At 40.9% G+C, this 18,016-nt stretch overlaps 1 protein-coding gene across 3 annotated transcripts in view; it reads right to left on the bottom strand.

Annotated features, from left to right (window-relative positions):
* dlgap1b (discs, large (Drosophila) homolog-associated protein 1b) overlaps window positions 1-18,016 on the bottom strand; it is a 99,970-nt gene that overhangs the window by 15,206 nt on the left and 66,748 nt on the right. For all 3 annotated transcript variants that reach the window (XM_026179769.2, XM_026179770.2, XM_026179771.2), the window contains one exon: window positions 17,206-17,461. In XM_026179769.2, coding sequence (XP_026035554.1) covers window positions 17,206-17,461 — 256 coding nt within the window. The remainder of the gene's footprint in view (window positions 1-17,205; window positions 17,462-18,016) is intronic.

The raw sequence follows: 18,016 nt of genomic DNA on the forward strand, positions 1-18,016 counted from the left end.
AACAATAAAAAACTGAAAGTTCACATTAAGCTTTTCATTTTAGGTGTAGATCTAATGTTTTAGGATCACATCACTCTTGAACTACGCAGCTGATTGTTTTATACATGTATATAAAAATCATCAAATGACTAACAATTACTCTAACAATAGTGTAATTGCCAACATCAACACTGTAAATGCATGCTAGATGACACTTGTTGCACTGACAGGTATAATCAACCAGGATTTCACATAAATATATACTCTCAAAGTTCCTCCCTGTACAGTCGTGAAGCATGTGGGCTTGTCTTCTTCAGACAAGCCCACATTTTTGTTGTTTTAAATCAAGGGGCTTTCTTGTTAGACCTGCCCTGTGATGGCTCCAGGCCATATTTTTTGTTCTCCCCTTCTCCTCGGCCTGACGAGCCAACAGACACACGAAGAAATACATCAGCCTTTTCTTTCTGTCCAAAAGACCTGCCTGCAGGGGCTGAAAGCAAGCATATAGTCACTCAACATAAGGGGGAGAATTAGAAAAGCGTGAGAGAGAGATAAAGATAAAATAACAGAAAGGGAAGTGAGATGGGACAAAGTGTGCCATGCCGTTTACTTCACTTACTGTACATTCCAGCAGCTTTGTGGGCCATAAACCTGAGTATTAGCTCAAACACTAAAACTAGCACACCCACACATCTCACGCATGCTTTCACTGCACTCATTTCCCACAGCATTGCTCACAGAGTGACTGATACTTTAAGAGCAGACTAGCTCAGTGTGCGCGGTGACACATCAGATGTGCTGGCAATGACAGCATGGGCAACTGTAACAAGTCTAGCATACCGAAAAACAGAATCATGTAGCTGAGGGGGAAATCAGATAAGTCATTACGTGAAGTTATATTTGCGATTGAGCAGTGTCTCAGAATATGACACTTGTTCAATTCTTTTTAAAGAAGAAGAGAGAAGCCTTGATGTGGTCCTTTTGTCTTGCTAAGTGGATAACACAAGCCACTTAGGCCAGTGGCTTTTAAACTAAAAATACACGCAACACACCAGTGTTGCCACCACACTGTCTCCAAGTGCTGAATACAGTTCAGATAAAACATGACTGTCCTCTAGAACTGAAAGCCTGTGGAATTACAGCCAAGCACAGAAAAATAGAACCACAAGCCTTGGGAATAATGCTCACTGGGCATAAACAGCAAACACAAAGGTGACAAAAACACAAGAGGCTGATACGCAAACACACATGCACGCATGCACGCACGCACGCTTGCGTGCACAGAGGCATCAGCTTCGGGGCCTGAAACACAATACCGATGTCATGTCATTACATGAAGGATCACTGCTTGCTGCAGTTGTTATTTACATATAAATGCAGCAGAATGTGGTCAAAAGTTCACTTCTTCTTTCCTCCAACAAGAAAAGGCATGCTACAAGCTTCCTGTGGAGTTACACTAAAAGTCCCCCCCCCCCAAAAAAAAAAAAAAAAAAAGAAAGTCAAAACTTGATTCATAAAATGACCGGGCACAAAAAGTAAAAGGAAAGCTGGCTTGCTGTTTTTACAAGCGTTTGAGTTTACTCTTCCAGGAATGCCATGAAACATCAGTGTCGGGTGTTGTTTCACAGCACTGGGGTTTTTCTCCTCGCATTCCTTCCCCCTTTCCCCCTCTTTGACGTTCTTTGTCCTGACCACTTGCACATGGAGGGGAAAGGAGACACTGGCGGCCTAATCCACTGCCAGAGGCACACTAAAGCCATCTGGGCCCAAAAAAACCAAACGTTTGGCCTTCTGTTTCTCCTATATGAGAGGAGAAACTGGTGGGGGTAGATGGAAAGTTAAGAGAGAGGAAGGGGAAAACGAAGGAAAAAGGAAGGCAGGAGGTACAAGAGAGGCTAAAGGGGGGATTTGGAACAAGAACCAGGCAACACTAGTGCAGTCTTTTGTGGTTTTCATTCCTGACCTTCTGACCCTATACATCCTGTTGACGGGGTCGGGGGGGCAGAACGAAAGATGAGATTGCCGCTATAGGCATCCGTGTGTGCCCAAAAGGAATGTGAATGCAACGAGCATGAATCAGGACAAATATGAAAACCTATGAAGATGATACAGAGCCCTGGGTGTCTCTCTCAGGTGTGACTTTTCACACCCCTCTCTCCCTTCTTCCTGTGTGTTTACATGCACTCCCTGCTGAATCTTATGGGGGAGGAACAATGGTCTCTCCAGCATTCCCACTCTCCTGCTGAGAGCACCCGTTTGTCTCCTGCATTCCTTTTCCCATTCATCTCTTTCTCTCTCTTCCCTCCTGGAAAAAAAAACTCCTGCTACTTTTTTTTTTTTTTTATACAAGGGGGAGGGTCCTGAGCATGTGTCTCAAAAATCTGAGTCAAATCAGTCCCCTTCGACACAGCCTCCCCCCTCCTCTTTCCTCTCTGTTTTACTTGGTTAGTGAAGCAGCAAAGCTTTAAGAAAGGGAGGAGAAAGAGGAGATGCATTCTTTCTCTCCCGCTTGCTGTCTCCCAGTATGCACCAGCGGTGAGTTGCGGCTTATTTTTAATGACTGGTAAAAAAAAAAGAAAAAAAAAGGAGGGCCGGGTGTCTTCCCCGCCGGCCGCTTGCACACAGGCTCAGTTACTAAGGCATACACACACACGCACACATTACTGTAGCTGAGTCTGGGACTTTCACAGAGAAGTCTTTAATTTGCACTGGGGCCTGGCCTCCCACACTGCACAGCCCAAACCACCCACTTACAGCCATGCACTCTTCCTCTGACTTACTCCAACATATTCTCTCCCCTCTCCAGAACAGTGAAAACAACAAGAACTCTCAACCACATAATTTTGCTGTCAAATAAAGTAAAACCTTTCAACATTCTGTAAAGATAATATGGCAAAAAAACAACAACATGTTTTTCTGCTCTTCAAAAAAACTCCCATCTCCTTTGGAAGAGATTTAACTATATATCCCACTCCCTCTTATGTTTTCATTCCCTGAGGGGTTTAAGTTTGCAGGCCCTGCCCTGCCCAGCTTTAGCATTCAGGAGCCACGAGGATCATCCATAGTCAACACTAAGGAAATCCTTTCAGGGCTTTGCTTTTCCTTTGCCCCTGATGCCAAAACACAGACAGGAAGAGCAAAAATGGGGAGTGGGATAGTCCCTACCTGACAGTGGAGCCCCTATCCACCTGATCTAACACAACAAATGAGCGGTTTACTCTTTTTAAGTAATCCTCAAAGTAAAATAGTGAATTCCTCACATTAACAGGAAACTGTTGTATGTGCACTTTCTGCAGAGTGGAGACAGCAGGGGTGCATTGCCGCAGCCATTCTTTGTGTTTGCAGTAGCCCTGTCAACTCCTCCCCGCGCCCTTTTCTCATTTTCCCCCGCTCGCTTAACTTTGTTCCAAACCAATGGCAGGACGAGAGGAATGAATGACATTCTCTTTGCTTGTGTTTCCTGTGTCAAAAGCACCACTCTTCCTCCTTAAACGGCTATAATCAAAGCATTCCAAGCTGTAACAAGCAGGGACCAATTAAGTCGTAAGTAAATATAGACACCCAGCAGCCACCTAAAAAGCTTTAAGTCCTGCAGATTTATCCTATTCACTTTTATTCTGCTCCAGAGCATGTCGAGGCAGGAAATCACTGATGATTCAGGTCATGGAAACACATAATAATTAAACCTGATTGATGCTTTGTTATAGCAAAGGGCCTGCAGATCCAACTTTTAATCAAAGGTTACTTACGATCACATTGCATCAGACCTTAGGTTGTGCATTATATGGGACAACACTTATAAGTTGGTCCAGATTGCCAAATTGAACTGGCAAAACACTTCAAAGCAGGTGAAACTATGATGACATCTAGTGAAAGATTTCATATTGCATGTCTTTACTTTGCTACATCAGGATCACAAGAGCCGGATTTCCTTCAAATTGAATTTTCTTTTAGACATCTGATGGATAAAAAATTAGGAAGGAAGGTATACGGTCCAGCACATCGATGATACATTTAAAACAGAGCTGGAAAAGCTAGAAAAGCAGATCCACAGATGTAAAACTTTTGAACTAAATTTAATTCCTCTGGATTTATTTATCTTGTGACTAACACTCTTAAGCTGTCACTGTGAAAGAGATGCTCAGTGTTTTCCACTCAAGTCAGTGAAAGAGCGACAGTGCAAGTTCCCACTGGCTTGCATTCTCAGACAGTCGTGACAGGATGAAGTAATTACTGAGCGGCTGACACACCAGCATGGCTAGGATTTATCTTCTCCAGGAAGAGAGATAGCCAAATCACAGTTTACCCACATTGAGCTCCCAGTTTGGGCTTGATCCTGCAGCTGCAAATGGAGAAGCCACACACAAACACTTTGACACCGTCGCATGCGTACACACACCCCGATGCTCAAAAAAAACCCCATCGAGTTACAGCTGCCAACCGCAACTGAGAATGGCGTCTTTCTCCTTTTTATTCCACATGTGTGCTGCGCCTGTGCTAGTGTGTCACTACATGCCTTGACCCAGCCCTTGTTTCCTGTCAAACACACCTACTCGAACCATCAAAGCAAGTAGAATGACAGCATTATGCAGGTGTGTGTGTGTGTGCGTGTGTGTGAGAGAGAGAGAGAGAGTGCAGAAGAGAGAATCAGAGACAGATGACACCAGAGTACTGTTTAATTTACATCCCTCTTTGAATAATAATTCCACCTTAGAGGATGGCACCTTTGATCCACTGACACACAGGTGTAGTTCACATACAGAGGCGTAGGTTGCTAACACAGGGCTTTATCTATCCCTATAATTAACAGCCAGAGCAGGATTCAGAGAATACTATATGTGTTTGTGCGTTACCGAGGAACAGGAATGGTTCGGAGGATTGATGGAGCTCAAAGGTGCATTCCTGTACAGCGTCCTCAGCAAACACTGTTTGATGTCAGTGTCTTGGAGGCATATATACATCAAGGATAGCATGAATGTCAGTCATCACTCAGGGGTACAGCAACTCTTATTGATGACTAATTCCTCTCTCCCAGTCCCTGTGTATGTTACACACACAGAAAAACACACCGGTAGCATTGATGAGGCAGAAACTCCACCAAAAATAATATCTGATAGTAATCTGAGAGGAGAACTTATGACTTGCCTCACATACACAACCTACTGTTGTGGTAAAACACCAAAAGGAATTATTCTATGAGTAGGAATTCAGCTCCCTCTAGTGGTGACCAGCTAGGACTGAAAGAATGATCATTTCATTAGAAACACTGCCCTGTGTTGTTTTTCTGTTTACAAGTAAGATAAAAATAAACAAAAATCAATTTTTATTTAATATCATCTACATATCAGCTTCATATATAAATTACATTTCAGAGAAATTACATTAAAATAATTAGCATAAACGTATTAGCCTGTTTTATGCAAAATATCTTGCCATGTGCTCATATATTTTGTTTATTTCTATAAAAAGCTAAGTCATGGTAGAAAGTTCACAGTTTTTAAAAATTTGCCATTTGCGAGACATAATTTTACTAAATCTTGAAAGTAGATGGTGTGCAAGACTTTGACTTTACTTGTTTAATGTTCCAGTTCAAAGATACAGAAGATGAGTTGCAGTTTTTTTCCTGTTTATTTGAAACTGGAATAATGTGAGTAATAAGAAAAAAACATAGTTTTGAATGCTGATGTTCAAAAAGGCACCAAAAAGCCTGCTTCACTAACTAATACACATTCATTATTAAATACTGCATCATAAATCAGAGAGGTATAAACATCTTCTGTAACGCAAAGAGTTGTAAATAGCAGATACCAGAGTAAAAATTATCTTGTGCAGCATTTTCAACTTTTTCCAAATAATTGGAGATTTTTTTTAAATGATAAAACATGGGTGAAAACATGCAGCTCTGCAGAGCTCCAATAGAGCTTCATGGCTTAGTGCTTAGCTGTTTTAATTAACAACATTTTCACCTGACCTCTTTATCTTTGTTCTTTAGTCTCATTTCAGCTCTTCGAGTGGATTACCAGAAATCTGGAATTAACTTTAACCACAGTGCTGAGGAATCAGCAGGCTGATGAAAGGGGAAAAGTTGAAAGCGAGTTAAGAAAACCTCAGCAAGAACACCTAAAAGTGAAGGTTAATTCTGGCACATCGCATCCAAATACATGTCAGTTGCTCTACTAAACAAATGCTGCAGGTGAATGACTCAGTAAATATTTAGTGAGGTCATAGCTTCTACTTTTTAATTTTCCTTGAGTGTACACATTCATCATGCAACCCCTCATTAAGTCTCTAACCCAAACTCAGTGCGGACTAATAATAGCTTCTCTGAGGACTGAATTGAAAGGTAAAAAAGGAGATAGAGAGAAAAAAAGAAAGCGTGACTGAATCTGTTAGTCACACAGATGCACACACCTGAGGCAGCTTTGTATCCAATACACTAAACCACTCCTAACTCTCCCAAACTCATAAAATAGAACAAGAGACTCACTGGCCACTTTGTTAGGTACACCTGTTCAACTGTTCATTAACAAAAATTTCTAATCAGCGAATCACATAGCAGCAACTCAGGCTTGTAGACATGCTCAACAAAAACTGCTTAAGTTCAAACTGAGAGTCAGAATGGGACAGAAAGGTAATTTAAGGGATTTAGATTGTGGCATGGTTGCTGGTGCCAGACGATTTACAGAGTGGTCTTGTTTATGTCAGAGGAGAATGGACAGACTGCTTCAAGCTGATAGGAAGGTAACAATAACTCAAACAACCAAGGAATGCAGAAGAGCATCTCTAAACACACAACACGTCAAACCTCGAAGCTCATCTTAATCTTTAATGGGAGATTCCCATCATGGATGTGCAACCAACAAATCTGCAGCAGCAGCTTTGAACATACAGCTTGAAGCAATAAAGTATTGTGCCTATTCTCCAAGAGATATCCAGCATAAAACACATGGTATTACAGTGAGCTGTAGAGGAGCTGATAAAAACAAGAAAATGTGGAAGAGAAGCATTATCCTGTAACTCTGCTGTTTAAAGTTCACTTAATTTATGGGAACAATAAACTTGTATCACACTGCATCAGTTTGAATGGCAAAACATTTGAAGAACTGTCATTTAAAAACTTATAGTGGAGAAACATTTCCCAAGAGAAAATAGTTTTCTGGGCAAATTTTGAGTTACTGCTGAAGACTTGGAACAATTGACTGAATAAAACTGATGGATAGAAATGATCCCTTTGGGTAAAGTTTGCACAAACCGTACAGAATGAGAGGAAAAAAGCAATATTTGAGATAAGAAATAAAATCAAGAAGAGTGTAGCAGAGGTGTTGATTAAAACTAAAGTGGCAGAATAACTGTCACATCCAAGCTTAATATATAAATAAATATTAGCCTTTACTAACTCTTGAGTTATTTATGACCTGATAATCTGGTGTTCCTGTGATGAAGGCCTTTATTGATTATAATATGTCAGCAGGAGAATTCTCATTAGCTTATATTCAGGATGCCCTCTTTCACTTACATGATAGCAACATAATCTCACATGACCATGGCCTAGTTGAATCACTGGAGCCATGTGTGTAATGTACATGTGCATGTGTCCAGAGCATGTTGTGCTCAGGAGGGACACTGAGCCCCATCTGAAAATAGAACGGTGAAAGATGGTAGGTGAGCAGGCAGGCAGCATAGCTGGCAACCCTGTGCATGACTCACTCAAACACAGATGGTTGGAAAGAAACATGGGGCCACAGACTGCTCATCTGTCAAGCAGTGGGGACTTAGCAGCCCTCCATCTATCCTCCGAGGCCTTGGACTGGTAAGTAGCACCAGTGATATTCCTCACTGTGGGGCTCAGCATGGTTCTCCTATGCCCTCTGGATGCTCACTTGCACGCACAGAAGTCTGTCATGAACTCCTGAGCACCCCTAAAAATAACTATATTAATAGAAGTAATAACAGCGTATTTTAGTGTTATTTTCTGGGATTATCTTCATTTATTATATTTTCCTAACATGTCTATTAAAAACTGAGTGCAAACAGACTTTATGTCCAGTGTTGTTGATATCATGATATTACAGTGTGCTCACACAGAGGTTTTGCTGCTTCTGATGCAGGTTTGTCATTAATAGCCTAATAATAGCTTTTGTTGCTGCGTCAGAAAAAGGATGCAGAGATAATCTCATGCCACAAATCAGTGATGCAGATTCAAAACACGCTTTAACTGAAATATAGCCAAAGTTCAAGCTGTTGTGATGATGCAGTGACATTGCGGTGTCCTAGCCCAGGAGCTGGTGTTAAAAATGTTTGTTCCTGTTCTGGTAGAATTAGGCTTCTGTGTTTGTTTACAGCACAGCTCCAGATCCAGGTGACAACAAGTTAAAAGAATGCCACTACACTGATGTGATGGACTACAAATCTATTCTCCACTTGTGAAATAGGGGTACATGACACTCTGTGCTGAGACTGCATAATAAAGGGAGGCTTTGTATGAATTCATGAACTTTAATATAAAACAACTCTATTACCAGTTTGCTTCGTGTACATGTCTGTGGAGTGGCAGGTTGATTTTCCTATGTCTGTACTGAATAATGCTACTTTAAGTGCTTGATGATTTGGTGAACTGCCTCTATGTGATCGAGATATAATGTTGTGCATGTTTCTACAACAAACACTTATTAAACTTCTTTATCGACTGGGACTTTGCCTTGAGTTTTATAGCTAAAGGCTCCACCCTAAAACCAGTGCATTATATTGAAATTTCTGATTTTCACTCTGATTTACTGAAAGACACTACAATAGGTCATAACTAATTAGGTTGCCTTTGAGGGATACATTTTAATGTGTATCCAATTGAATTGAGGTTTGCAAATGTGAAAAGGGCTGATTACATTTGCAAACAGCATGTTCCATTAATATTAACTACAAAGCACTGCATGCATCTCATTAAGATCGGGAGTTGAGCCCCCCCTAAAAATGTGAACTTAGAATCGCCCCTGGTCTGACCTAAATAACTAGACCTTCCAGATGACTGTGTTGTGATGCTGTGCCAGGGCTTACTCTGCGCCATTCAGGCCACACCTGTTCCCAGCCCCCCACCCAGCCCAATCAGACATATACCAAAATAAACCAGGAGCTGGAACACGATCAACATTTCTGGGCTTTTATGAGCGGAGGCTGAAGGCATGTAACTCGTGGCTAATCTCACAGGGGAGATGTTCAAATGGAGTTCAGTTTGGAGGGAAAGTAGCTGCAGAGGGCCTGAAAGTTAATTTAACAGCATTTTACACAGACGACTCAGCAGAAACTGTTAAAACTTTTAGATTTCAGTTGATTTTATAAGGTTTAAAAATACCACGGAAGGTAAGAATGTACTTTCTTAAAATTATTATTAAAATTGCATCACTTAATTTTATTCTCCATTAACATTAAATGAAGCACTTTGGTCATCGTTATATTTTATTGTTTGTTTGTTTTTTAAGTCATTTCATTAGAAGCATGAATAAGCAGAAAGAACGGGATGGGCACGGATGATCTCAGTGTAAAGAGTGTCACAATAAAATTTCCGCTCTGGACCTTCACAGTAAAACGCCACTGACGCACTTTAAAATGAAAAAGTATAACTTCCTGTATGTGACCGGTAGGTTTTACGTGCATTATTTCTACTGTGGACACCACTTCGACCCTTTAAATATCTTTACCCGAATTATTCAAATAGTCTAACACAATTTCAGCGCGTTACGGGTTCACATTTCGCTGCACATGCTTTTATTTTGAAGGTGCCATCGCTCATCTTCCCCGCTTCTTGCAGCAGCTCGCCTTCGGTCTCACCTCGCTCGCAAACCACAGGCAAACACAACAACAGTTTGTACTCACAAAGGTGTATCCAGTAGTCACACATGGCCACCAGCGCGCTGTACAAACACTGAAGTAACGGCATGTGAAGGGTCAATCGGCAGAACTGTGCTGAGATTAATCTCCTCTCCCGGTTTTCCTCTTTCACTCTGACGATATTGGATCTTCTGTCAGGATGTAGACGCGCCTTGATTTCGCCCCCTCCGCCCCGTGCAAGCAAACTTAATAAGTCATTCAAGGGTGGGACAGTCCCGCGTACGGTCACAGTGAAAACTGTACGCTAATAAAAATCCCCCCTCTCTCTTCATAAATGCCCCTGTTGCTCAGGGATTTACTGAGATATTCAAATACGTATCGCGTTTTAAATCCTAAATTGGCACCACTGTTGCTTCATTTTTAACTTGTACATATGTCGCATAACTTATCTGTACTACAACTGTGCATAAAGTATCGAGCCACTCATCTTTTTATATTTTGCTAGGAAAACTGGATATAGTTTTACTAACTTAAAGAAAGTACAACATGAGGCAAAAAAGAGTTTGTACAATTCCAATTTGCTTTAAAGTCAATGTTTGGTGTGACCACTTTTGTTCTTCAACACAGTCTGAACTCTCTTAGGCAAGCTTTCTTCTCATCTCTTTAAGTAGTTTTCAGGAATAGTTCTCCAGGCTTCTTGAAGGACATTCAAACCCCACACTACTTCAGTAATGTCGATGTCCCTGTGACTGATAGCGTCCCATTGTCTGTTTTTCTATTCAGGTATGCTTTTACTGCCTTGGCACTGTGTTTGGATCACTGCCATGCTGAAAAATTAAGCCATTGCCAATCAGACGCTTTTGAGACAGTAGCTGCATAAACTGAAGGGCCAGATGCATCTGTCAGGTCCTCTGTCACATTTTTGATGCATCCTGCCCCCACCACTGGGTTTCTAATTCGTTTTTAGACATGCCTATTCTTCTTTTGTTCTCCACTTCTCCACTTCCCTCAAAATTTCTAAGGACGCACTGCATACCATGCCAAGATATGCCACGCGTCTGACTAATAGCTCACCCTACCCCTTAAAAAAGCAAAAAAAAAAAAACAACCCCAAACTATTTTAAATCTGTCAAACTGTGTTACTGTGACGGGCTACTAGTAACAAACGTCCTAGATATACAGTTTAAAATGGGTTGTCTGTTATGTGCACACACAGCACTGATTCAGCCCTTGAGTTAGTTGCCTATTTTATGCTTAAATGGTTCATAGTTCAGTGTTAAGGGCATAGCATACAAACACACATAAAGCATTCCTCTGAAAATGGTCAGGTACGAGGAATAAACCAAAAATGAGTGAAAAATCAGCCCATGTCCAAATAAAAACATTGAAAGGCCTTCAGAAAACAACTGTTGCATTTTTTAAAACAGTTATCTTTTATCCAGTTACACTTCCCTTTTTTCTTCTTTTTAAGATAGTCATATGTTTGGAGATTTAATCCCTAAACCACAGGAGATCCCTTAAAATGTGGAAATACTTAGAATATGTACAATAGCCAGACAATATAGTCATGCTCCTACTGGAAGCCAATTAGAAGTCTTCCCATTCTAGCTATCCTCAGGTGAGATGGTGTGCCAAAAGTTGAGAACTTCTTTTGACAACCAAATTTGAAAGCAACACCACTGACATCCCTACATATACAACTGGAGTTCCTTTAATGTGAAAACTTGAAAGCACAAAAATAGCCAAACAGAGGATGTGATTCATAAACTCAGTGTGATGACTGCCACCTTGTGGTTTAATAATAAGAAAGTGTCCCTTTGCACTAAGCTGTTCCTAAACCCAAGTGGCAGCAATTTTATTGGAGGGTTAGCCTTTGTTATTGCACACAGTTCCTATGGGGGTTGTGGGATTGTTGAAGTTTTAATCTTCTTGTATGCAGATTATATAAAATACAATCTTTTTTTCTCCCCAACATCTGTCTGTATCTAATCCCTTTCATTTTATATTGAAAATGAACTTGCAGAATTGGCCACCAGTCAGAATACATGGCAACGACACAATAAAAAATAAGTTGATTGCCCTACATTTTCAGTCCTGACCTTGCTCTGATCTCATCACTCATCAACGGACACAACCGGCAAGCAGATGGCCAAATCTACAGTAACTGACTACCGCAGCCTGAAGCTGAGAAAACCTACTCTGTGGTCATTATTCATGCGACTGATGGATCTGTCAAACTTAATGCTGCCACAAAGGCCTTTCACCTGTACTCCTCCTTAAACGCACCTTGAGAGAGAGAAAAAGCAAAACATAGGAGGACACAGAGAGAGAGCCTAAAGTGGCATTTTTCTTCCCTTTTATAGCATATGAGTCACCCTGACATATGACACACAAAATTCTGCCTTGCTCTGGGATATTTGCGTGGGCTGGTGGAGGTGTGAGGGGAAATCTGGCCCAATGCTTGGCTTGATCTTGATTCGGCCAGACTTCAGCGGTCTGTATCCCAGCCATATATATTTAGCACATCTAGAGATATTTATTCGCACAAGCTCTCCCAGAACAGAGCTCCTGGAAAAAAGCCAGTGATTGTTTTTAATTAGGTCAAGCTGTCTTGTAGTTTTTCATCTGCCCACTCACGGAGCTTCTGAAGGAAGAAAGAGCAGAGGTGTGGTGCTGTGTTTCACTGAGCCCCTGGGGGCAGTGTTGTACAGGATTTATCTCAGCCTGCAGTTCTCTACTGTAAGGCAGAGTTTGGAATACACATGCAGGGCTAGTGATTTCAACAGAGCAAAGCCCGAAAACATCGCAGTAAGTTTAGTGTTCCACACTCAGACCAGTATGTTGAGTGTTTTTAAACATAGAAAACCAAATGTGGGAAAATGCTGCTGTCTGTAACTAATAGGAAATACCAAAACCAACAAGGTTTCTGTCATTGCCTCTGGTGACACCTTTCCACTAACTCCTACTGTGATTAACTGCCACTACAGTAAGAGCGCAGATGTTATTATATTCTAATCTCCCAGAAATCCCTCATACCCATTGGTATTAGATATTTGGAAATTACAAATATTTACTACTGTTGCAAAAATTATGTTTTTAATTAAGCTATGCTTATTAATAAGATTAAAAAAATAAAAATAAAACCAATAAGCATATTTCCTCAAGCATTAAACCTTTTCTTACAGGAAATAAGATTCCCTGTCATTTATACTGTGCTTTTTATGAGATCCCCTATTGACTTTTGGTGCAAATACCAAATTTACAGAGGTTTTCTTAGCAGAATCTATTAGATATTTGATCTGGTTACAAGAAGTTAGCCTACACTTACTCCCAGCAAGACCACATTTAGTGTGCAAAGGTCGTTAGAAAGTGGTAGAGAAGTAATTAAGAACAAACCTAATCAAATGAGAAAATTCTTAATCCTTTCTCAGTTTATGTTTTCCTTTTTTTTTTAAATGCAGCACATAAAGCAACTCAGCCGTTCTTAATATAAAGGTTTAGTAACTAAACCTTTATATTAATTTGCATGTTTAATTATTCTTTTGTCTTTTACTTACACTAAAACATTTTTAACAAAAGCGGCCAATCTAAACTACAGTTATTTATGACAAGTATTTTATTAGTATTAATTTTTTTTAATTGCTCTTGTGCAGTGCAAGCAGATAGAAAAAGTATGCTAGAAGCTGCATAAGAGAACTAAACAAAGAGGTTGTTTTCCCTTGAGTGTTTGCAAGACCATTGGCAATATGGAACACAAGCATGCCTTAAGGAATGCTTTATTCAGCACAATGCCTCTGGTAGGGGCTGTAAAAAATTCACAGCCATTAAATCAAATATTGTCCTATAACTGATTACATGAAGCTAGGGCGTGAATACCTTTTTCTTTTCTTTTTTTTTAAACCAAATCCTTTGGCACCTCTGAAAAATAGACGCTGGGAAATGTGAGGTTGGATAAATGACAGTAGGTCAGCAAGCATGGGAAACAAGGGGGAGAGAAAGAGAAACTATAAGAAGCTATGGCAAAATTCCCAGACTTAAGATATGCATGTATACGGTTTCTAATACAAGGTCATTTATTCTTCCTGAAGAAGTGCCACAACAGGTTGATTCTCCCACACACCTAGCTTCGCTGGTATAAAGGAAGCGGCTCGAGCTGTTGAGCAAGAAGGCAAGGGAGGACAAGACAAAGCAGGGGTGAGGAGGTGATGAATATGTTAACTGGAGATGACGTGGGGGTGAAGGAGCCAGGGCTTAAAGGCAGTAAAATCCTCACATTAACCGATTGCTATGGATTTTCCGAAGCTTTAGAAAGAGGATCTGCTCCAGATTTTGTTAAACCGATCCAAAGGACCTGATGTCTTGGCCAACGTGTCTGTTCGAGGCAATAGCAGTATGTCTGCGTTAGTGAGTTTGCAGGTTAACGTGTGTGTGCGTGTATGTGCCAGTTTAAGCGGGCACGGACGCAGGCAACAGCAGCCACAGCTACTTCACGTTCAAAGAGAAGAGATCAAAGGATGACCCTTTACTTCGGTCTCCTTCCTCGGGATTAAAAAGATCATCAATAATAATGGGCTGGAGCAGTGCAGTGGGCAAACCGGAGAGAAGCATGAGCGGAAGCTGATAGGTCTCTTGCCTGCTGTGTGTCTGTGCGTGTGTGTGTGATATTTTGGCTTTTTGCCGTGGGGACAAGTGGGAGCTGAAAACCATAAGTGCGGGCTGTTTTTCTGGAACCGGTGCTTGAACCAGCCTTCAGAAACATCATGCAATATTCACCACAACAACGTCTTCATTTCTCGCTTTGGGCTCCCAGACGATTTCCTGTGAAATGTATTAATGTGCGTGTGTTCACATCGTGAAACAACAGAAATAAACTAAACTGTAAAAGCTGTGAATGTTTGCTTAGGAGGATGTCACCGTGCCGACAGTTATATGTTCTTTATAGCCTACTATGTGAGAGCTGAGAGAGAGAGCGAGAGACTGCAAATGTCAAATGTCTGTTATGAATATGAAATTATAAAATGCATATTGTTTGCTGTATTTTCCCGTGGGTAAAGGGTACTTTGAGTACTGAGTGCTGTAAAATGCTAGCCTACAATAATTTTACAGCAAATCCCCATTATGTGCACATGTTACCTACATTAATATGGACAGGAGGCAATGTTTACAGCTACCGCACATGCTGCCTTTGACGGCTGAAACACATTCTAGCCTTTTGATTGTTTCTAATCCCAAACAGCACCATATCCCCCCCTGTGCTTATTTGCCAGTAATTTACTGAAATGACTAAAATGTTGAGATTTCCAGTTCATTTCCAAAAACAGCAGTTAGAAAGAAATTTATAATATCCTTCAATAGCTGGGAACAAAAACAGAAATCTTCGTAGCCTCTGTAAAATCTGATTATCGGGTTTTTAAGGAGTGTTAAGATGTGGAGGGTGTTGTTTCAGTGGTTCGAAACCATCTGCCATCCCTGTACTTTACACACTGCATTAGGAGAACAACTCCTACCTAACTTTAACCAGATGATCACATTAAAAAAGTCATCCATTCAAAATGCAGACACATAGAGACTTTTCCCTCCTCTCTCCAGTCTCCATCTCTTCTTTTACTCTTAATCGCGGTCTCGCCCCAGTGGGAGACAAAGGAGAGGTTGAGATAATTAATTACAGTGACTGATGAATTTGTGGTGAAAATCTGAGGTGACGAAGTGTACAGTAGTATAGTTGTGACAGTAATCTGAAGCAATCCCCTACCTTTAGTACCAATCACAGTTAAATGCTTTCCACATCACCTTGTAATATATCACTGTTCTAATGTCCCATGTTGTGTGCTTAAATCTTAGTTGCAACTGATTTTGAGATACCAGGAGGTCGGTGGGAAATTAGGGTCAAGGGTAACAAGAGGTCGACAAAGTACGACACAAACCCGAGACAGAATATTGCCGTCAACTGGAAGGAGTTGTGTTATGTTGCCTCATCAGTACCATACACCGGGCTATTATCTCATCTTTGAAATTCCAAAAAATAAAATATCTGTCCATCATCTGTCCAACTAAGGCATCACAAGGATGTTCATTAAAATGTCAACAGCTATGAGGCAACCGCTTCTAAAATATGTGCTACAGCAAAGAAATCTCTGCTTAGTCACCAGTCACCTGACAAATGTTTAAAGGTGTTGCCTTTGTGTTACAGATCAAGAGCGAGCCCTGCAAGCCATGTGTGAGACAGCCAGAGAAATAGAGACTTCCTGTACCACGTGTAGCAGCTGTCTAGGATGAAAACCCCATTTTAGTCCCTACAACACTTCACCTGATAGATGATCTTCATTATCTCTTCCTTCCTCCGAGGAGGGAGCTTTGAATGTCTTCCTCTTATCACTCTCTCCGTTTTATAGATCAATAAGTACTACCAAACAACAGAACAATCAAATGAATCCTCCATTGCCTTTAATTGCATTCCTAACTTGGCCTCTTCTTTGATATATAATGATAGAAACAGTGGGGTGCAAATTCATATTTTGTCTAATTTCACTAACTGGAGCAGGAAATGATAGTCTGCAAAGACGTCAGTTGGAGCAGTTTTTAAAGAGCCTTAAATAAATGTTTGCTCAGAGTCAGTAGTAAGCCCTTTTAATTCACTGAACAAGTTTTGCAATTCTTCCAATTTGCAGTTAATGTGTTTAATTAGCTGGCTGTAACCTTTGTCAACCTGGTTTGGGGAGAGGCTGTCTTTTAATTGGCATAATTAAATAATAATGAAAGCGAACACCAATGTGCGTCAGGCTATGGTGACTCAACGTGCACCGTGTAAGGGAATGACGTTTGGATTTGCAGCGGGAAGCATAGAAGCACCCAGTGCTGGATGCCAGCACCACTCAGCATCAATACTGCATGCAGTAATGCTGGAAAACTAAGCACTCCAGACCATGAGGCACACAAGAGGGCTAAAATAAGATCCAGCAGTCAGTGAGCTTTACAGCTCAAATAAGCTCTTATGCGAGAAAAAAAAAACAGTCCGGCATTCATCTTATTGTATCAGAGAAGAAAACTGGGTCAGATGGATAATAATATAGAGGGTCTGTGTTTGCAAAGTGAAACTAGTCTGCAGCTGGCTAACCGAGTCAGCTCTTTTTTATGGAAATAACCAAGACTGGGTTTCTGCAGAAGAGGGAAAGAAAGGAGAAGATTTGACTTGATGACCATCAATCATGTGTGTATTGCGTGTTTATGGATAAACATTCCAGTGAAGTAAGCAAGTAAAGTGCAGTATTAAGATATTCTTTCAGAAATCAGAGTGCATCCATAAAATATACTTTCTAAACTCATATGAATTTATAATAGGTTATGTATGTTCACTCAGTCATCAGCACATGAGTATGCATGCTTTAAGCACATGTTCCCACCTACCTGTGCTGCTCTGGATGGTTCTAACAGTGGTGGTGGTGCGTGGGGGTGAGTTGGTCCTCCTGCTTCCCGCTGTGACGCTCCCCTCTTCCTCTTCCTGTGAGCAGCCTTTCTCGATGGCACGCACGTAGCTGTGGCTCCGCATACGGAAACACCCAGGCATGGGCAGGTCTAGGGCATCCACTGCTTGTGACTCCATCTCACTGAACACTGACTCACACACCGCCTCGATCTGCCCATTCACCTCCACCTCGCTCACCTGTGGAGGAGGGGAAAACAGACAGACATACATACAGTATGTGCACACAAACATCCACACAGAGGAAAAAGAGAACACCTTGAAAAATAACAATGCACAGGTGCGTACCAGCACAGTGTAAGAGAAAGGTGAATGGACAATATGTTACAGAAGCAAAAGCCAGAGAAACATCTTTTAGTGCTGCAAGAATTGTTGTTACTGTACTACTCTACTGCTCAAAGCTTCACCAGGCAGGAGTTTTATATACAAACACAGTTAAAGTGCAAATTGGGTGCTGCAACATAACATTGGGGTTTCAGCGTTACCCATAATTTATGGCAGGCAGATTCACCACATTTGGTCAAAAGAAAAGAGAAAAAAAAATTTTTTGTTTTGTATAAATGCATCTCTGCCAAGGAGAAATAATAAAAACCGCAAAAGTACTTTTAACAAAACATCTTTCAAATCTTTTGACTGAAATCCAGCCATCGAAATATTTGCTTGCAGTGAATTATGTTCTACAACTCTGTGCCTTTTGGTAATGCATCATACACTATTCAAGCTTTTTTTTAGCAC

Source organism: Astatotilapia calliptera, chromosome 9, assembly GCF_964374335.1.
Source record: "Astatotilapia calliptera chromosome 9, fAstCal68.1, whole genome shotgun sequence".
NCBI lineage: Eukaryota > Metazoa > Chordata > Actinopteri > Cichliformes > Cichlidae > Astatotilapia > Astatotilapia calliptera.